Here is a 19,794-nt window from a genome sequence, read left to right on the forward strand (position 1 = left end):
TAGTTTAAAGTTGATGTCTGATTCTCGCTTGAAACTTAGCTTCACATGTAGCAAATGTACTAAAAACAAATCATGGAGGGCTGAACTGGTGAAAAAGAGTTAGAGGAAGAGAGAATTGGAATTTAATCTCTGTTAACTGAGCAAAATGTGCATATGAAACAATTTGATAAAGCATTTTTTCTCTCCAAATACCAAACTGTAATAAGCTACAAATTCAAGAGAAAAAGTAGAAATTAAATCAATTTATCTAAAACATCTCAAAAATATTACTGGCAGCGACGCATGGATGCATTGCATTATGCATGGAAACATGTATGAGAATTTCTTAAGATGGCACAAAGCCATCAGCCAGAAATGTATTTTTGTCTTTCAAAAGACTTGAATGCTAACGTGCAGAAAAACATCAGCAGTATATTACATTTACACATCTGCCAATCAGCCCAATAGCCAAACTACAGCAAGAAAGTATGCTGGCTAGAAAAAAAAAAAAACAGGAAAAAATACAGCCAGCTGTTCACAACTCCAGAAGAAACATGATATGCCTTCCAGTAGTAACAAGTGTAATTATGTGCATTCCCTTTTGTGCAAAACTAAGAAAATTATGAGGATCTATTGCATGTAAAACTTGTGTCTGTGGGCTGTGCTTAATTACAGCTGGCCTGATGTTGATGTAAACAAAAGAATGAGGTCGGAACTGTCTGAAACTAGTCTGCTGCCTCCTAGTGGTCTGGAGAACCACAGCACCAGGATTAACATGAAGCTTTTTCTAAATCATGTAACAAAGCTACATATGATATCAGGAAAAAGTTGATTAAATAGTGTATCAAACAAAACAAAAATCTATATAAGCAAATACACAAACCATTTCACAGTTGTTGAAAGAATATGACTTCTTAGATTGTGCTTGTGAAAATAACATTAATGCCTCTCCACCATAACTAGTATCTTGACTGGGCCCCTTAATAGAAAATGACAATGCAGTAAAAAAGGGAACCCTAGGTTCAAGCTTGAAATCAGTTTTAAGGCAACAATGTTGGACAGAGGAAAGAGTTAGGAATGGGAACGGTGGAACTCGTCAGTGTTCAAACCAGAGACCTTCATGCAAGCAAAGCGCAATGGAAAAAGAAAAAATTCTGCCAAACCTCTTCAAATGATTAGTTGACTCTGGGTTCCTTCTCACATGTATAGAAGACTAACCAGCCTCATACCAAAGGTCCCATTGTCTATTCACATATGTGCAAACTGGATTTATGATATATATCTTTCTGGCGAAAGTGTAAGAAAAGTTGTAAATAATATTACTGTACAGAGAACACTAGTTAGTAAAGTTGAAAATATTTATGTTGTGCCATGGAGTTTGAGGGAGAGGGAAAGGGGATGTTAGGATTCCAGTTTTAAGAGTCAAGAGTAGTTTAGTGTGTCTGGTTGCTTTTTGTTTTTTAAATGTAAACTTGACACTCAACTGTCATATGATTTCAGTGCAAAACACTAGCAGGAATGATCAGGCTCTGTACAGTATAGATGACTGGGCAGTTGTACAACGGTGTCTTTTGGATCAAAAAGCAAGTCACCAACACCTTTAAAAGAATGATGATATTGATCAAGACTGAAAAGCAATGCAACATATAAAGCAGCACTACATTTGGAAATATGGACCAAAGAGGAAGTCACGCTTGGAAATATAGTTATTTGATGAACCAAGGACTAAAAAAAAAATCGGATCACATCTGATCTGAAACTTCATCCTTACTCCTTTTTTCTGCAAGCGAACTTCCTTCCACTTGTGCAAATCAATATGTGGTGACAGTCTGGTGGTAATCCCATCCAAAAAAAAAAAAAAAACAGTAGCAAAGGACAACACCTAAGACCAATAGGAGTATCCCTCTGGCACGGTTTATAACCACACATCTTGAAAAATAAGTCACAACACAACAAAAGATTCAGTCATGCCTTCAGTATCTCTTAATGTCTCATATATCTGTCCATACTTCCCTGAGAGAGCGGTGTGACGGCAGAGTTGTTGTCAGGGAAACAAGATAGAAGCATATGATATTTCAACATTGTTTAATACAAACAAATAATATGTGTAGCCACCCCATGACCAATGAGAGGCAACAACAAACAAAGCAACTAAAGATGTGCTACAAAGCAATTAACAAAAGGCTGCTGGGAACATTTACAGCCTGATGAGGAGATCCAAGTTCCTGGCCAAGGTTAAACAGGGAGAAAAGAAAAAAGGGGAAAAAAATACACTGGAGGGCAATTATTTGTTTTCTGGGTATTCAGGAACGCCAGCAGCTGTAAGAGTAGCTCGATAATGCTGCAAAACTACACGCATGCTCTTTACGAAGCCTTTGGAAAGAGGGAAGAGTGGGAATCCAATATCTGGATAGCCACTGCGCTCTGGTAGGAAGCTCCGATAGCTCTTTCTCCGTTTCTTTGGTCTCACAGCCGGCTGAGACTCCTGACATGGTTTTACACTTTGAGATGTCACAAAACCAGACACCCCTTCAAAACCTTCCAGTATTTCTGATCCTGCACCCCCCACCACTGAGCTATCACAATCAGAGTTCTGGCTCAGTTCCTGCTGCCCGGCTGATCCAGGAGGTAAGCTGGGCCCCACTGTGGAAGGACTGAGACCGGAATCCTCAAGCTCCTCTTCACTTCGCACATCCTGTTTGCTTGGACTACTGTGGGCCAGAGCTGAGGGGATCTCCTCCAAAGGTTCTGCATGGAGGCTGCCAACCCCACATCGTGAAGCACGGTCGGTCACTCCCCCATCCAAATCTAGCCAGGACTCCAGCCGATGGACCAGCCGCCAGCCATTGCAGGCAAAGTGCTCACAGATCTCCTGCTGAAAGACCTCCACAGGCTGCTGGAGAAGTAGAGTCATTGACTGCACCATCTTAATGAGTGCCATTTCATTGTAGCAGCGACTGTTCTCGTAACCCTCTTGAAGTCCTCGGTCACTGTCAAAGCCAGCCTCATTATAGTATGGCTCATTGACAAGGATCAGACCTAAAGGGGTGGAGACAAAATATTTACACTTAAAAATGTTAGAATGTTATTCAGTCTTGCAGGTACAATAGCAAAAAAACAGGAGTGTCTCTAATGAAATCATACAATTAAAATTACATTTAATAATTTAAGTTTAAAATTTAAATTTCCAAAGTCTGACCCTCCAAAAGTGATAATTAAAGGAATAGTTCACCCAAATACAAAAATTCTGTTATCATTTACTATTTGACTTTCTTCAAAATATATTCTTTACCATTTCGCAGATGACAGAATGTTGGAAACCAAACCGTTTTGGTCCCCATTGTATGGACCAAAAAAAAACCACAAAGACATTTCTCAAAATATCTTCTATTATGTTACACAGAAGAAAAAAGTTTTGGAACACCATAAGGGTGGATAAATTATGACACATAAAATATCCTTTTAATGTAGATATTATTAAATGAATAGTAGGGCTAATACTGCACTAATCACAAGATCCCTTATGGTTTTCAACCTAAATAAAGGTTGAAAACTTACCACAAAAATATACGCTATGTTTTATACTATATAAGTTTTTAATTAACCTTGTATAGAGATAAGCACTTGCAGTAAACTGGATTTGCTGGTCCATCTTTCAGTACCCTGTGAAAGGAAACATAACAAAAACCACACGTCAGCATTGACCAATAATCATACAATGATTACATATCATTCGTCAATCATAATGATTACAATGATTAATGGCATCAAGGATTTGGTGATAAAGCCAAATTGTGCTTTTCATGAATCATATTAACAGAGTGGTCAATAAAAAAATCAAAATTGATCTTTTGAAGTAAAAGAGTTTGATATGCATGTACATGGACTTTCAGAACTCAATTTCTTTCTTTTTTTAAACAAGAATACAAAGAACACACTTACTAATTTTACCAAATTTCCTAAAGTTTCTACTAATGCTACATAAAAATGTTAGTCACTCATAACATGTTATTCATAGTCCTGCAGATACAATAGCAAAAAAAATGGGCCATTTAATTCCAAAGGTCACAGACTAAATTGGACTAAATCAAAAGTAACTAATTTGGCATACGACCCCCTGGAAGGACAACAATTTAATTCATGCAACATAGTAACAAAGAAGAATGACCAAAGGGAGTGCAAAGAAGTGACTATCGGTAGTTGAAATTCAGAAACATACCAGTCAGAAATTAGAACAGAAAGTAGGTCAGCTCACCTTTCCAATCCAGGTGCCGAGAAGACTGACACAAACCTTCCCATTGTCATAGAGGTTGGGATTAAGTCGGCCGCTGCACTGAGACAGGTAACGGAAGAGAGGAGGAACAGCAGGATAGATATTAGGAAGCTGAATATCAAAGAGGAAGAGTCCATCCTCGTAGGGAGTGCGGTTAGGGCCCTTAATGAAAGCTGAGAAAAGGTCCTGAAGAAAACAACAGGAAAGGTTAATCGAAGAAAAGAGGAACATTTGATAGAATTTTTTACAATTGTTTTCCATACTTTGTAAAATAAACTAAATGCAACAATCAGAGTTCATAAATATATAGGGTGCAAGGCAAATTTACCATTCTGTCCTCAAAAGTCTTCACCATGATGCCATCGGGCAGAGAGGTGGCCAGCAGGGCCATTTCTTTCCTTACAGTGCTAAAGAACTTCTTTGCCTCTGCTGGCTGGAATTCCATTTTTTTAAAAGAGTGGGTGTCTATGGCAAGAAAGAGGGGGCATTTTTAGATGGCTTCTAGAATGAAACTATCATACAAAGTGCTGTATGAAATTGATGTGATGATTTTTGTTCTAGAAGATAGCACTTAAATGACCATTTCTATTATAAATAATTACCTATTGTTCATATAAGAAGGCACGTTCATGAAAATATACAGTAGCAAGTCAATAATTCTTAGGGCTGCCCTCGACTAAAAATGTTTCTAGTCGACTAGTAGTCGTTAATTTAAGCGATTAGTCAACTAATCGCACGCATATATTAATAAGCCATATAAATAAATCATAATGAGGCTTTAATTGCCTATTATAAATACTAATCAGCGCTCAAGCGTGCGCATAAAGCTTGCCACAGCACACCGGCAAAAGTAATGATTATGAATGTGTCGTGAAAAAATAGTTTTTGAAGTTTTCTAAAAATATATTTCTCATGTCTGCGAGGCAAGTATACACTGAGTTTTGGTTTATCCTGTTTGTTTTCTTTATTTTACAAAGGCACAACTTTATCTTGTTATTGCGAGTTTACACAAATAAAAGTAGAATGATGTTATCTCTCTTTTCTGTATGACCAAAAATGACAGAGTATTTTAAGTTGTTTCCGGTGTTGTCAGGAAAAAATGCAAGTGATCGTACCGGCACCTCCATGTCAGATAGTAAAGTGCGCTATACTCTAGATTCTACACTGTGTAGTGTTTAGGGGTGTCACGATTCTCCAAATCTTCGATTCGATGCAATTTCACAAACAGCGTGAGTGTTCAGCGGTGCCGCGTCTTCTCTCTCTCTGTCTCTCAAAATGGGTTGCACAAGGCAATCGTCAAGCGCGCTGCTCTCACGTTTCGGGAGTCGTGACATGACGGAATTGTCACTTGCATAATCGGGCCAGCATTGCATCGTGAGTAACTAAAGTTTACCATTTGCACATCTTTTTAAGTCTCACCAGTTTGAACATTCAAGCGATTTTAAAATATTCAGTACTCGCGCGCTCTCTGAGAGATCAGGATCAGATTTGCCGCCTCGCAAACAGGCAGATGACGACATTCAAGTTCACAAAACAAACAAATAGTTGTTGATTTAACAGATAAATCTATGTTTTTGTGGAGATGCCCTGTCATGTTAGTCGTGCTGCCAGTGGAAGAATATGGTACACGCACACAGCAGAGCTTGCAAACTGTGGCTTTTTTGAAGCGCGAACGTTGAACGCGAACGCTGATAACATAACTCACTGGAAATCCAAAATACTTCCACACCGGTGACTTCAATGAAAGAGTAGACGGTTCAAGTTCTGTCGATGGGTCTCCTGCATCTGCAGTTGCCATGCTATCTTTTGACTGGCTGTAGCTAAGTTAGAGGAGGTTGACTCGCAGCACTTCAACACGCGTGTTTTTTTCCGTGGCATGGGGGCGTGGCAGCATCGACGATTCCATTTTTTAATTCGAAGTTCGAGATTGTGACTTAATTTCGATCGATTTCGATTTAAAATCAAAATCGTGACACCCTTAGTAGTGTTACAACATTTATTAAATGTTTAATTAGGTTCCAATATAATAGTATTTAAACTGTACAGTGTTTTACATTTTGAGGCATAGGTGATGAGATTTAAAGAGCAATCCTGCTTGCTGACATTAACCTTTTGTCACTTCTCAAAGTACAGCTGGGCCTTTTGTCTCTATGATAATGTTAAGGATTGAGTGATCTAATCAGGCTGATTGGATCACCATCTATACATGACACTGTTATGCTGATGAGATCAGGAAATCTCTGCAAACGAGCTGAATCCTGTACTTCATTTGCATGCTTTGTCTCAGAGTGTCTCCACCTCTATGTAATCCCTCCCCCTTGAAAGGTATATAAACTACAATGTATACTGCCTTAGTTTAGACTTGACGATTACTGCAGCTACCCACAGCTTGTGTTCTCAATAAAGAATCCTGCTGAAGATACAACCAAGTCTCCTGGTCTTCGCTTCTGAGTTTCCTACACTTTAGAAGAAAAAAGTTCACAACAACTGCACAAACACTCGCCTAATAATAGCACACATTTATCTAGGTTGACGTTAGAGCGAGCAGCCAAGTTACTGACATGTTTCAAATGATAAGCCATATTTGACAGTAGCACCTCATTGCAGTACACGAGATCCAGGGGGCGGAGTTGGATCCAGATCTAAGGGGTGGAGATGGGTAGGATTTGGGGTGGGGTTAGGGATCAGGGGGTGGAGGTGGATAGTATTATGGGTGGGGTTAGGGATCAGGGATCAGGGGGCGGAGATGGGTAGGTTTAGGTATATGTAAGGTGGGAGGGTGGATTTCGTGTTCTGCAGTGAGGACCATCTCACATTTGAGGTCGATGGATGATACACAAATGTTTGGATTCCCTGCCCGACATACTGTAATTACCACAAGCCATTAAAGATCTGTCCCTCATGGACTGTGTGACTGTCACTTCCTGTGGAGTTTTTATTTTTCTGTGACTAACCGACTAATAAAATTTTTGGTCGACTAAGGCTTTTCTAGTTGACTAATGATTAGTCGAATATTAGGGGGCAGCCCTAATAATTCTAATGTTATTTAAAATAATAAATAAAAACGTTTGGTGTACAGTAAGTACCTGGTGCCCATTCCAAAACGGAAAACACTTCCCCTTTAGCACTGGTGAAGGTGACACCTGGTTTGCCTCCACTCTGCTGACACAAAACGGGTGTGTCACTAGGCCACTCAGAACGCACAGGCGTCTGTGGTTCAGCTAGCACTGGTGCCATCACCCTCTCCTCTTCTATAGCAGCCTCCATTTTATCTTCTTCTACAATGGCCACATTGTCTAGAGTCTTTTTCAGGTTTTCCTGAAGTTTCTTAATATCATCCAGAAAGCGTTTTTCTTTTGTGGGTTTGGCATCAGCGGGGGTTGTGGCAGCAGTTGTGGCTGATGGTTCGGCAGTGGGTGAAGTGGGTGATCCGGTCCAGAGCTGCTCAACAGTCATGTTCTTTAAACTTTCTAAAATCTTTAGAGCTTCTTTAAGCTCACGAAATCCCCGTGGTGGAGTCTCTTTACTGGGCTTCTCTTCAGGCGCATCAACTCCACCTATGCAAGGAAAAATAATTAGCCTTTAGGTGAAAACACCAATTGCAACATCAAAGACAGACAACACTGATGTACAGGGCCATTTCTAGTGGGAAAAAGTGGGTGTGAACAACAATGTTCCCCCACCCAATAAACTGTACAAGGGGCCCAGAAAACCTAGTGATGCCACTGATGTTTTTTTTATTTTATTATTATTATATATATATATATATATATATATTTTTAGTACTAGTATCTGAGTTTATTGCCATATCAGCATATTACATGGCAGATACATATTTACGGAAGCCCTGAACCGCAACGTAAAAAAAAGAAAAAATTCTAGCATTTCGAGATTAAAGTCGAAACATTTTGAGATTAACCCTCTGGGGTCGGCTATTGCGCCGGCGCGACGAACTCTTTTTCCTTATCAGTGCAAAAGAGACTCAAATTAAGTCCTTCTCCAAATGTTCGAAATAAGGGGCTTGTTCTACCCTGGATTGAACAATTTCAAACATTTGGAGAAGGACTATGACTACGAGAGTACATATCCTCTTTCATTTCAATGTCTTTTGGAGGATCCATCTTCTTATCTTTACTTTCTTGATTTGTTTTGGGTTTTTGTGATGTTGATTTCTTATGACTTATATTACTTGATTGGAAAAGGGAACTTTTGGGCATTTCTCAGAAAGTCAATTCGTAGTTGAGTGGTAGAGCATTGGTCAGCAATGTCAATGACACTGGTTCTTCAAACCCCGAACAAACACATGCTACTGTTTTTTATGCAGAGATTTGTGTGTCGTGCAGTTCTAAAACACGTTGATTTGTTACACCATAATTATTTTGCCAACATTTAGACTATAAATCTAGCCTACCATGAAAGCAACAAATATTATCCAACAGTAGGCTATGACTGAATTTATCATTTGAATAATAAACTTTTATGACAAAAATATTATGACATGTAAATAATTTAATTCCTCCATAAACTTTAATAATGTTAGCCTATTAATGCTAGCCTTTAATAGTGTTTCCTCCCCGCTGCAATTTATTTGTCTAAACAAATCTAAAAATGTTGCAAGAATAAGAATAAGATTCTGTATTCCTCATTTTACATAAAATCGCACAGGGAATAAACTATGCAAACCTGTAGGCTAATAAATAAATAAAACTGTCCCAAGAATTTATGTAAACCTTGAAAATGTACAATATATATTTACATTTTTATATTTAAACCAATAGCATACTATTTAGTAAGGGTGGCTCGCTCGATACCACTTTTTCATGTCCGATACCACAACCTTACCGATCCAATACCATCTTTTTCTCCCTCTTAAACAATTAAGCTGTTAATGATTAACCCGAACCAGTCTAAAAAAGTCAGAATATAAACACTTATTATAGGTGTACCGTAGTGATTCAGGATAAGACAAAAACATGATTTGGGATTCACAATGTACTCGCTCATTATATAAATTTTGTAAATTTTGTAAGGACTGCAGCTTTAACCTAGCCATCTAAAAAGCATCATGCTCAAATAGTGCAAGAAATGTTCTACTCCCCTAAAGGAAGAAATACGTAGCCCACAACATGACTGCTTCTTCATTTTTATTTAAAAATGCGGCACACTTTTCTTCATGGCACTCGTGCCTGTATAAATTCGGCATACTCCTTTCCATGATGCTTCTTCAAGTGTTTAATCAAGTATATGGTGTTGAAGTTTCCAATGCTGCTGCTCCCTTTCGAAACATTTACATTGCATAAATTGCACTTGGCTTTGGTTTTTAGTTAAAAGTAACTCCACAAAGCTGACTTGATAACTCCGGTCTCACCTCTCACTAGCGTTCTAGCTACCGTTCACGTGACGCCAGTGTTGCATCGTTTAAGAGCAAATATTTACAATGTTGTTGTCATTAAGCAGGCCTAGCCTAGACAACAAACTGATGTTTGCTTGAGAAGCCAAAATCTTGAGCTGGGACTCGAACTTGGATCGCCTTGAGAAGTTGCACCACGTGTTATCGCGCTGCCCACTAAGCTATTGTCTAATTCCTCTTAATACTCCCATGCAAAGCCTAACTCAAGTAGCCTATAAACTATGCTTTCACTCTTAATACGACCATGCAAATGTATAGCTTTATAATTCGCATTTCTATTGTTTGTTTGTTTTTTATTACAAGGAGAAAATTACATAATACAAATTAAGACTTTTGTTTTATTTTTTTATATGGGGTATTAGTTGGCTACTGCATTATAAAGCACAGTCTATGGTTAAAAAAAAAAAAAAAAAAGGTGGCAAAAACCAGATTCTGGTTGATTACTCCCTACAGAATGTAATCTCACTTAACCCTCTGAGGTGTTTTCGGGGTCCTTGATGTTTTGGCAATGCTCTGACATTTCTGCTTTTTTCAGTTGCTTATAAACATATTAATGGCACAGGTGAAATTACACTCTATATAGCACACACAGGGATACCATAATATGTGAGCAACATGTATGTACATGTTTGTATTTTTGAGAGATATTGTTTATGCGTGGTTATTGAAAAAACTAAAAAAATAAAGTTTCTAATATAAGGCCACAAATAACATACTAAATATCTGTCCACAAGACCTTTGACTAGTGGATGTTGTCGCCTAGAGTTTTTGCTTCAAATTGATCTGAAAATCATCCTGCCTAATCATTCACATAAAACAATAGATTGTTTTAAATTGTGAAAAACATTTTTTTGTTTGCAAAGGCAATATGCGGATGGGCGGAACGGCCCAACCCCCTCATGAATAATTAGGCAGTTCTCACCTGAGCAGACTGCATACTAATGAGCCTTTCATTCAGGGGTGTCACACAAGAAAGAATGCAAGGACAATATATATATATATAAATAAATAAATATTTACACACACACACACACACATATATATATATATACACAGGTCCTTCTCAAAAAATTTGCATATTGTGATAAAGTTAATTATTTTCCATAATGTAATGATACAAATTAAACTTTCATATATTTTAGATTCATTGCACACCAACTGAAATATGTCAGGACTTTTATTGTTTTAATACTGATGATTTTGGCATACAGCTCATGAAAACCCCAAATTCCTGTCTCAAAAAATTAGCATATCATGAAAAGGGTCTCTAAACGAGCTATTAACCTAATCATCTGAATCAACTAATTAACTCTAAACACCTGCAAAAGATTCCTGAGGCTTTTAAAAACTCCCAGCCTGTTTCATTACTCAAAACCGCAATCATGGGTTACGACCTGACTGCTGTCCAGAAGGCCATCATTGACACCCTCAAGCAAGAGGGTAAGACAGAAAGAAATTTCTGAACAAATAGGCTGTTCCCAGAGTGCTGTATCAAGGCACCTCAGTGGGAAGTCTGTGGGAAGGAAAAAGTGTGGCAAAAAACGCTGCACAACGAGAAGAGGTGATCGGACCCTGAGGAAGATTGTGGAGAAGGACCGATTCCAGAGCTTGGGGGACCTGCGGAAGCAGTGGACTGAGTCTGGAGTAGAAACATCCAGAGCCACCGTGCACAGGCGTGTGCAGGAAATGGGCTACAGGTGCCGCATTCCCCAGGTCAAGCCACTTTTGAACCAGAAACAGCGGCAGAAGCGCCTGACCTGGGCTACAGAGAAGCAGCACTGGACTGTTGCTCAGTTTTGCATGTCATTCGGAAATCAAGGTGCCAGAGTCTGGAGGAAGACTGGGGAGAAGGAAATGCCAAAATGCCTGAAGTCCAGTGTCAAGTACCCACAGTCAGTGATGGTCTGGGGTGCCATGTCAGCTGCTGGTGTTGGTGCACTGTGTTTTATCAAGGGCAGGGTCAATGCAGCTAGCTATCAGGAGATTTTGGAGCACTTCATGCTTCCATCTGCTGAAAAGCTTTATGGAGATGAAGATTTCATTTTTCAGCACGACCTGGCACCTGCTCACAGTGCCAAAACCACTGGTAAATGGTTTACTGACCATGGTATTACTGTGCTCAATTGGCCTGCCAACTCTCCTGACCTGAACCCCATAGAGAATCTGTGGGATATTGTGAAGAGAAAGTTGAGAGACGCAAGACCCAACACTCTGGATGAGCTTAAGGCCGCTATCGAAGCATCCTGGGCCTCCATAACACCTCAGCAGTGCCACAGGCTGATTGCCTCCATGCCACGCCGCATTGAAGCAGTCATTTCTGCAAAAGGATTCCCGACCAAGTATTGACTATTGAGTGCATAACTGAACATAATTATTTGAAGGTTGACCTTTTTTTTGTATTAAAAACACTTATTTTATTGGTCAGATGAAATATGCAAATTTTTTGAGACCGGAATTTTGGGTTTTCATGAGCTGTATGCCAAAATCATCAGTATTAAAACAATAAAAGACCTGAAATATTTCAGTTGGTGTGCAATGAATCTAAAATATATGAAAGTTTAATTTTTATCATTACATTATGGAAAATAATGAACTTTATCACAATATGCTAATTTTTTGAGAAGGACCTGTATATATATATATATATATATATGTATATATATATATATATATATATATATATATATATATATATGTATATATATATATATATATATATATATATATATATATATATATATATACAAACAATCAAAATATAAATGAAAGCCAAAAGCACATTTTTAGTCACACCTTTTAGCCATCCACATACCATTTTTAGCCATCCACCGCGGTAAAAATAAACCAGTCGCATTTCAAAGTCGTACGCGAAATGACCGCCAGGTGGCGCAAAAGGAAATTTAGCAAAACGTAAGTGGGGCTAATGTCTATTAACAGTAGCCTAAGGATGAAATACTACAAGTTATGGTAATTTCCAAATAAGCCTACAACAAACATTTATAGCCTACTCCGTAATTGTTGGTCATACAGATAAGATATAATCTTTTAAAACTGTAAAAGGCTAAAGTAGGCCTACACTCACAGGCTAAAGACAAAACCTTTTCTAGCTCATGTGAGAAACAAACGTTTGGGTATTTCTCAGTGAGAAAAATCATAGCCGAGCGGTAGAACTTACGGTTCATCATCAAGATGACACGGGTTCAAATCCCGCACAAACATGGTCTGCTGTAAATTTTATATTTATTAATGCAGAGAGATTTGTCTAGCTCTAAAACTCTGTTACACCATGCAGTTTTTTTTTGCTTATATTTATAAAATACAATTATCATGCATTTCCATTTTACACTAAGGAACAAAATAGTATCCAACAGAACGACTTTGTATCTGTATAATAATAGGCTACCAATCGTAATTTCAAAAGCAGTTCTGTAAAAAAATAAATTACCGTATTTTCCGCACTATAAGGCGCACTTAAAAGCCTATAATTTTCTCAAAAAACGACAGTGCGCCTTATAATCCGGAGCGCCTTATATATGGATGGTGAACACACGTTCACCAAGACGGGGAGACAGCGCCGGGCGACTTACGCCACTATCTGCCAATGGATCGTGGATGCCTGGGCTGATATATCAGTCTCAACTGTGATCCGAGCTTTCACGAAGGCAGGAATAATCTCTTTATTCAGCCAGCTCACATACCCGTATTTACTTCCTGTTTTCGGCCGAAGTCCACAGTAGTTGATTGTCGAGTTCGCACGCGCGCGCGCGATCAAGCCTCCTCCGTGTGTTCAACATCTGATTCGGATGAACTATCCATTTGAGCTGATATTCTCAGAACACCACACAGCACCGTCATCGGCTGACAGCTGACAGTCTGAGTTTCCACTGTTGCTTAGTTACCAATGATCGCGCGCGCGCACTCGACAATCGCCTACTGTGGACTTCGACCGAAAACAGGAAGAAAATACGGGTATGTGAGCTGGCTGAATAAACATCATTTTTATTCATATCTTTCACATTTACTGCAGTCAGATTCACCGTGTTCACTCACATGGCTGTGCACTTGTAATGACACATTAAGGTTGTTAAGAGGCTAAAAGCAGGTTTAAAACTTGTCCCGTTTAAGTCAACAGGGTGCAAATTTTAAAAAGAGGATAACACGGTGTAGGCAACACCGGTTTTTGTCATTGTTATCTGTACTGACAGCACTCCAAATTTACAAAAAATGAGCTCAATGTTAAAATTGACCGGAGGTTTCCTTTAACGTTTGAACAACGTTACCATGGGAGTGAACGGAGTTGTCGGAACGCTTAATAAAGTTTGACTTTATCTGACTGTTTTGTTGACATTTGTTGACATCTAGTGGATGCATAACGCAAACCCAGTCAAACGTTTGACTGCAGTATCTTATGCGCTTTATAATCCGGTGCGCCCTATATATGAAAAATGTTCTAAAATAGGTCATTCATTGAAGGTGCGCCTTATAATCCGGTGCGCCGTATAGTGCGGAAAATACGGTATATATAGCCTATATATATATATATATATATAGGCTATATATATTTTTTTTTGATCCAGGGCTGCCAACTCTCACGCATTGAGCGTGAGACTCACGCAATTGACCCAAATCTCACGCTCACGCCACACCCCCGATTTCTCACGCTGAAGTGTCAACCCGGTCGGTCAAATTCCTGAAAGATATAGTTTATTTATAGATCTACCTGTTGAGCCACTCGTGATCGACTAGTCATACCGCAAATTAGTTAAAATATCCCGTGATCGACTAGTCATACCGCAAATTAGTTAAAATATCCCGTAATCTATCTAGAGCGAGCGTGCATGCGAGACAGATATTGTGCTCCAAACCGTGCGCGCGCATGGCAGAGAGGTCTGTTCCCTACAACCTAGAGTTTTTAAAAACATGGTTTTAAGTAAAGTGTGATTTGCCAGGGGGGACTGGGATTTCCTTCTCGTCTAAACATCCCTGCTTCTGCTGAATTATTTTAATCCCCACACCCCTCCCTCCACAGCTAATCAATGCTATAGGCTACTTCACCAATATCAAATATATAAAATAGAGATATGCAACAGGCACGTTTAAACGACAAACAAAATCAAAACCAGCGTTTCAGTTGTTCATTAGTTCCAGTGGCCTTAATGCATGCACGGCTTTTCAAAATTTCACAAAGCGTGTTGAGATTATTTTGAATGAAATATTGAAGTTTATAATTAAGTGTTTTGGCACACCACGCCGAGTGGCCCTATGCATTTTTCTAAAGTCGGGTTTTATTCTGGCATGGTGAGTTAGTGTTCGACAAACGCGGCGGCGCGTTCATTTAGATTAATTTATAATATTCTCATTATTACAGCTAAAATAACTTAATAGGCGACTCCGTAATTTTTGTACTGAGTTAATGTTCCTCTTTCATATGGAGAGTGTCGGATAGCCAGCCTGATGAGCAGGCAAAATTATTGTAAGGATAAATCTGTGTCCAAATGTAGGCCCCATATCTTATTAAATTATAAATATTGTAGTTTATTTATTGCAGCCTATTTAAAGTTTTTTTCACACACAATTTCAATTGAAGTTATTGTAAGGTGAATTCAACTAGGCATGCTGTGTCTTTGATGCAACAATTAAAGGCTAAATAATTTTTTCGTGATTTGTATGGCTGACACGCAGCGACATATACAGTATTATCAGCTGTATGATGTGTTTTTACCCTGAAATGTTTAATTTCGAGAGAGACCCGGCGCGCGCAGCGAGGGAGACTAAATAAACTTGTTAAAAAGAGATCCAGCGCGAGAGAGGCAAAGAAAAACGCATGTTTTTAATTTAATTATGTTTCTTTGGACAATTTTCGTTTTGTACTGTTTTAATTGTTTAATTTAGCTGTAATTCCTTTGGCAATACAAATTTAAAATGTCGCAAGAATAAGATTAGCCTAGTGTTTCTTATTTTGCATCGCAAAAGAAATAAACTCTAAACCCGATGCAACCCTGTTTTAAATTTAAAATTTAAAAAAACTGTCCCGACACTTTATTTAAACCTTGAAATGTTCGAACTTGGTTTCAAACTTAAGTAATTTTAGTGTTCTTTTACATTACACAATAATTTAGCAGACTAAAGACGAGCTTCTTCATTTTCATTTTCTGATGCAATCGGCTGACAATCTTCCTTCATCAGTTTTTGTCGTTTGTGCAGCGGCTGCGGTTCTACAGGAATGTAGCAAATTTATGTTGTAATGATAATTAAACAAAACTCTTGACTTTAAATAAGTAAACAGTTATAAACAGTTACCTATTTAAGCATCAAGGTGGTAAAATATAAACGCTGTAGGCCAACATCGGTTTACAACATGTATGCTACATTGAGATTCGATCTCGGGTCGATTGAAGCTCCTCGAAGCTCGTGTTGTTGCGTTGATCACTGAGCTACCGTCTGTACGCTGTTAAAGTTAACGTCTTATGCTCTTGTAAAGCCTCATTGATGTAGCCTAAATGTTTTTATTGCAATGTTTTATGTTGAAATGTTTTCATTATTTATTCAATTTCATTTCAGTAGCCTAATTTCAGTATTGTGATTATGAATTATTTTAACTACGTTTCACTTGTTGAATTCATCTGCTACCAGCTTTCAATCGCTCTGAATCAGCCGCGGCGCGGCAGCAGATTACGCATTAGAGAGAATAAACAAACACTTTTCAGAGTCTATGATTGTAGCGCCTCTTAGCGGTAAAAGGCAGCAAATACACCACACATTTTACTGCTGCGGTGGAACGGCTGATGTGGGCATTGTCATGGCTTGCCTCAACATTTACTTTTGAATAGCGCGTGTCCTCCGTGGGCGTGTCAGATTAACGCGTAATGAAGTGTAATGAGCTGGGAAAAAAAATACTGACAGCACTCTCTTTTCATACAGATTACATAAACTGAGAATATTTGTTTTTTATATAAATTACTTAATTGAAAAGAAGAGAATTCAAGCTTCATAAAGAAAAATCTCTCGTGCCTGTATGACAAGTATTTGCGGAGTTATAGTTAATTTTCGGACGCGTTTCAGAATGGACTTCACCGACAGAGAGAAGGCAGAACTTGCATCATGTTTATTTTTCTTTATTTGTCGAAAAGCACAACACTTTGTTTTTATTGTGAGTATACACAAAAATATTAGACACTTAACAGGATCGAATGATGTATAACACTTGCCTGTATGACAAAAATCGACGGAGTATTTTAAGTCTATTTTGCTGCTATGTGAAAAAAAATCAAGCAAATCACGCCGGCGTGATTGCCGACCCCAGAGGGTTAAGATGGCAAAATACTAAATTTTCTGTACCCATTTTTTCTCTTGTAAAACAATGTGAATGGACCAGAGTGAAAACTTTATCTGATACTTAATAATCCTGCAATATAATTGTAAGAGATTCATTACCTCCAGGAAGTTCAGGTGTGGAGATAGCTCCTGGTGAGTCTGTAGTCGTGGAAGCATGCACGCCATGGGTTTTGCCATCAGAAGTGACACCTGTGTTGGGGGAAGAGACTGGGATGGTTTCCCCACCACCTGGTTCCTCTTCCACTTGTCCATTATCTGTTTCCCAGCTATCACTCTCATCTTCCCATTCTTCAGATGAGGCACCACTACTGCTGCCCTCTGCAGAGTCATAATATGTTTCTTCAATCTCAGACTCTACATTATACAAGTGCTAAGAGAGAAAGAATAAATTAGTGTTAGTTCCAGGGTCATAGGTGGGTGTGTGCACATTCAGTAGCAAATACTTTTCATCAGTTTAAAATTGAATAGCTCGATAGACTGGTGCATACCTGTGGCAGGACAATAGTCTTTGAATTATCAGCCCACACAACCTCCACTTTACTGCTCAGATCCACCCTGCACACTTGGCCAACAGATCTCTACATGGACAGTTGAGAAAATGACATGGAGAAAATTTCAAAAATTGCTAAAAACAAGGAAGAACTATCAAATAACCTTATAAGAGCACCAAGTCATTTTGTCCACTTATATCAAATAATAAAACCAGTTTTACATTAAATAAATAAAAAATTACTAGGTGCATTGAATAACAAAAATTACAATGGGGAGCTACATTTTACACTCAAACTTAAATGCACACTGGCAATGTGATAAGCCTGAAAAAGTTTTAAAATTTTCTATGCAAAATTATGCATGTACCTCATTTTCACAGTCCTCTGTGTCAGAGTTGCCGATCCTTATGACAATATCCGTTGTGTGAAAATGGAAATCTGGATGATCAGCAATGTCATAAACACTAACGTCCTCCTCCTCCCCAATCACCTACATATAATATTTGTTAAACAATATGAAAATAGACAATCCCAAACACCTCTTAATCACAATATCAAAAATACCTCAACATTGTCGCCTGCAGCATTGAGTTTGACCCACTTGACTACACAGGTTCTGGCCTTATGATCACCTGACTGAACCACCCCATAGATGCCTGGATCAAGAAGAGCCTGGGCTGCATGAGCCAAAAATCAACAGGGTTTACTTTAAGTGAGTAAAGTGCAAAATCTAATCAAGTTAGATTAGATTATCTATTTGACAATTCAATTGTAATCAACCTAATATAAGGACTTTACTGATACTTAAGCATGCTCCAACAAACAAAGGCATGAAACAATTAAGAGCCATATTGAAAACGACAACTGTGTTATAAAAAGAACATACGTCGTTTGTCTAGAACATAGTCTCCCGGGCAGAACTCATGGTTGTCCAGGTGCTGGATAGGGATCAGGTCATTGGAGCGGATCCCTGTCTCTAATGTACCATCCTTCCACATCACATCTGCAGAGGTTACAGTGGAGACAACCTCAACTGCCACCCTACGCACAAACAGACATACCATTTAAGAGTCTATTCTAATTGAAGTCTTATTTAATTTGACAGAAATATGATATATTATGATATGACCCCTTCAAAGAAAGATTAAAGTAGTTTAAGTCTTTTTTTGAAGGGATCATATCATAATATCTGACCATCTGATTAACAGATTGTGTTGCACATTTCAGCAAAGATTGTTTCATGAACTTCAATGAAAACAATTTGATGTAAATCTAAACATCAGAGCCCATTCTTTGTGCATGAATTGAGTTATTTGGATTTAAAGGTTTTGTATCATGTTGTAGTCAACATGTCTGTAAGCTCAAACCTGCATGTAAGTGTAACATAAACAGGCTTACGCTTATGTGACTTCAATGCAGATCTGTCCCAGAGGCCAGATTAATTTTGATGCAAAATATTTGTTCCACATCTGATGAGGTGTAAGTCTTAAAATATTATTCTGTGTTAAATATAAACAATTAACATGGTCTTGAACAAGTCCTTAACAATTAACACGTATATGTCTTTAAGGGTGTGTTAACACTTGGCATGTTTGGTTCGATTAAACCTGGTGCGATTGCTCTGTTAGTGCGGTTAATTTGAATGTGTAAACGCTGCCATCCGAACCCTGGTGCGCACCAAACAAGCGGACCGAGAACGCTGAAAAGATGGGTCTCGGTCCTCTTCCAAATGAACTCTGGTGCGGTTCGAATGATATATGAACGCAACCCGGACCAAAGACATGTAAACGAATCAAAAACAGAAAGATGAGACCCTAAAAAGGACAGAGTGCTCACGCATATAGTTTTTTTCTCATTATAGTCATGATGTTGCCATCACAGTTTGGTACAGGCATTAGAACCGCATCTCCTCGCAGCAGATCGTTTGTGTGTGTGACGGAGGGATTCCTGCCGCTGTTGTGACTCCTTTACACATTTTAGAAGCTCATTTTACAGGTGAAACTCGAAAAATTAGAATATGGTGCAAAAGTTCATTTATTTCAGAAATTTAACTTAAAAGGTGAAACTAATATTATATAGACTCATTACATGCAAAGTGAGATATTTCAAGCCTTTATTTGTTATAATTTTGATGATTATGGCTTACAGATATGAAAATCTTTTCACAATATTCTAATTTTGAATTTGGGGTTTTCATAAGCTATAAGCCATAATCATCAAAACTATAACAAATAAAAGCTTGAAATATCTCACTTTGCATGTAATGAGTCTATGTAATATATTAGTTTCACCTTTTCAGTTGAATT

General features: G+C 38.3%; 1 protein-coding gene across 1 annotated transcript in view; it reads right to left on the reverse strand.

Moving 5' to 3' along the window:
* Positions 1-2,236: 2,236 nt before the first annotated feature.
* Positions 2,237-19,794, reverse strand: part of ube2o (ubiquitin-conjugating enzyme E2O) — a 61,301-nt gene continuing 43,743 nt past the window's right edge. The window contains exons 11-20 of the mRNA XM_056246118.1: positions 18,375-18,529; positions 18,053-18,165; positions 17,856-17,978; positions 17,486-17,575; positions 17,097-17,367; positions 7,339-7,809; positions 4,581-4,717; positions 4,235-4,438; positions 3,585-3,642; positions 2,237-3,018 (exon numbers count right to left, since the gene is read on the reverse strand). Coding sequence (XP_056102093.1) covers positions 2,264-3,018; positions 3,585-3,642; positions 4,235-4,438; positions 4,581-4,717; positions 7,339-7,809; positions 17,097-17,367; positions 17,486-17,575; positions 17,856-17,978; positions 18,053-18,165; positions 18,375-18,529 — 2,377 coding nt within the window. The 3' untranslated portion in view covers positions 2,237-2,263. The remainder of the gene's footprint in view (positions 3,019-3,584; positions 3,643-4,234; positions 4,439-4,580; positions 4,718-7,338; positions 7,810-17,096; positions 17,368-17,485; positions 17,576-17,855; positions 17,979-18,052; positions 18,166-18,374; positions 18,530-19,794) is intronic.

This window comes from Rhinichthys klamathensis, unplaced genomic scaffold (genome assembly GCF_029890125.1).
Source record: "Rhinichthys klamathensis goyatoka isolate OS25496 unplaced genomic scaffold, OSU_Roscu_1.1 h1tg000036l_1, whole genome shotgun sequence".
NCBI classification, from domain to species: Eukaryota; Metazoa; Chordata; class Actinopteri; order Cypriniformes; family Leuciscidae; genus Rhinichthys; species Rhinichthys klamathensis.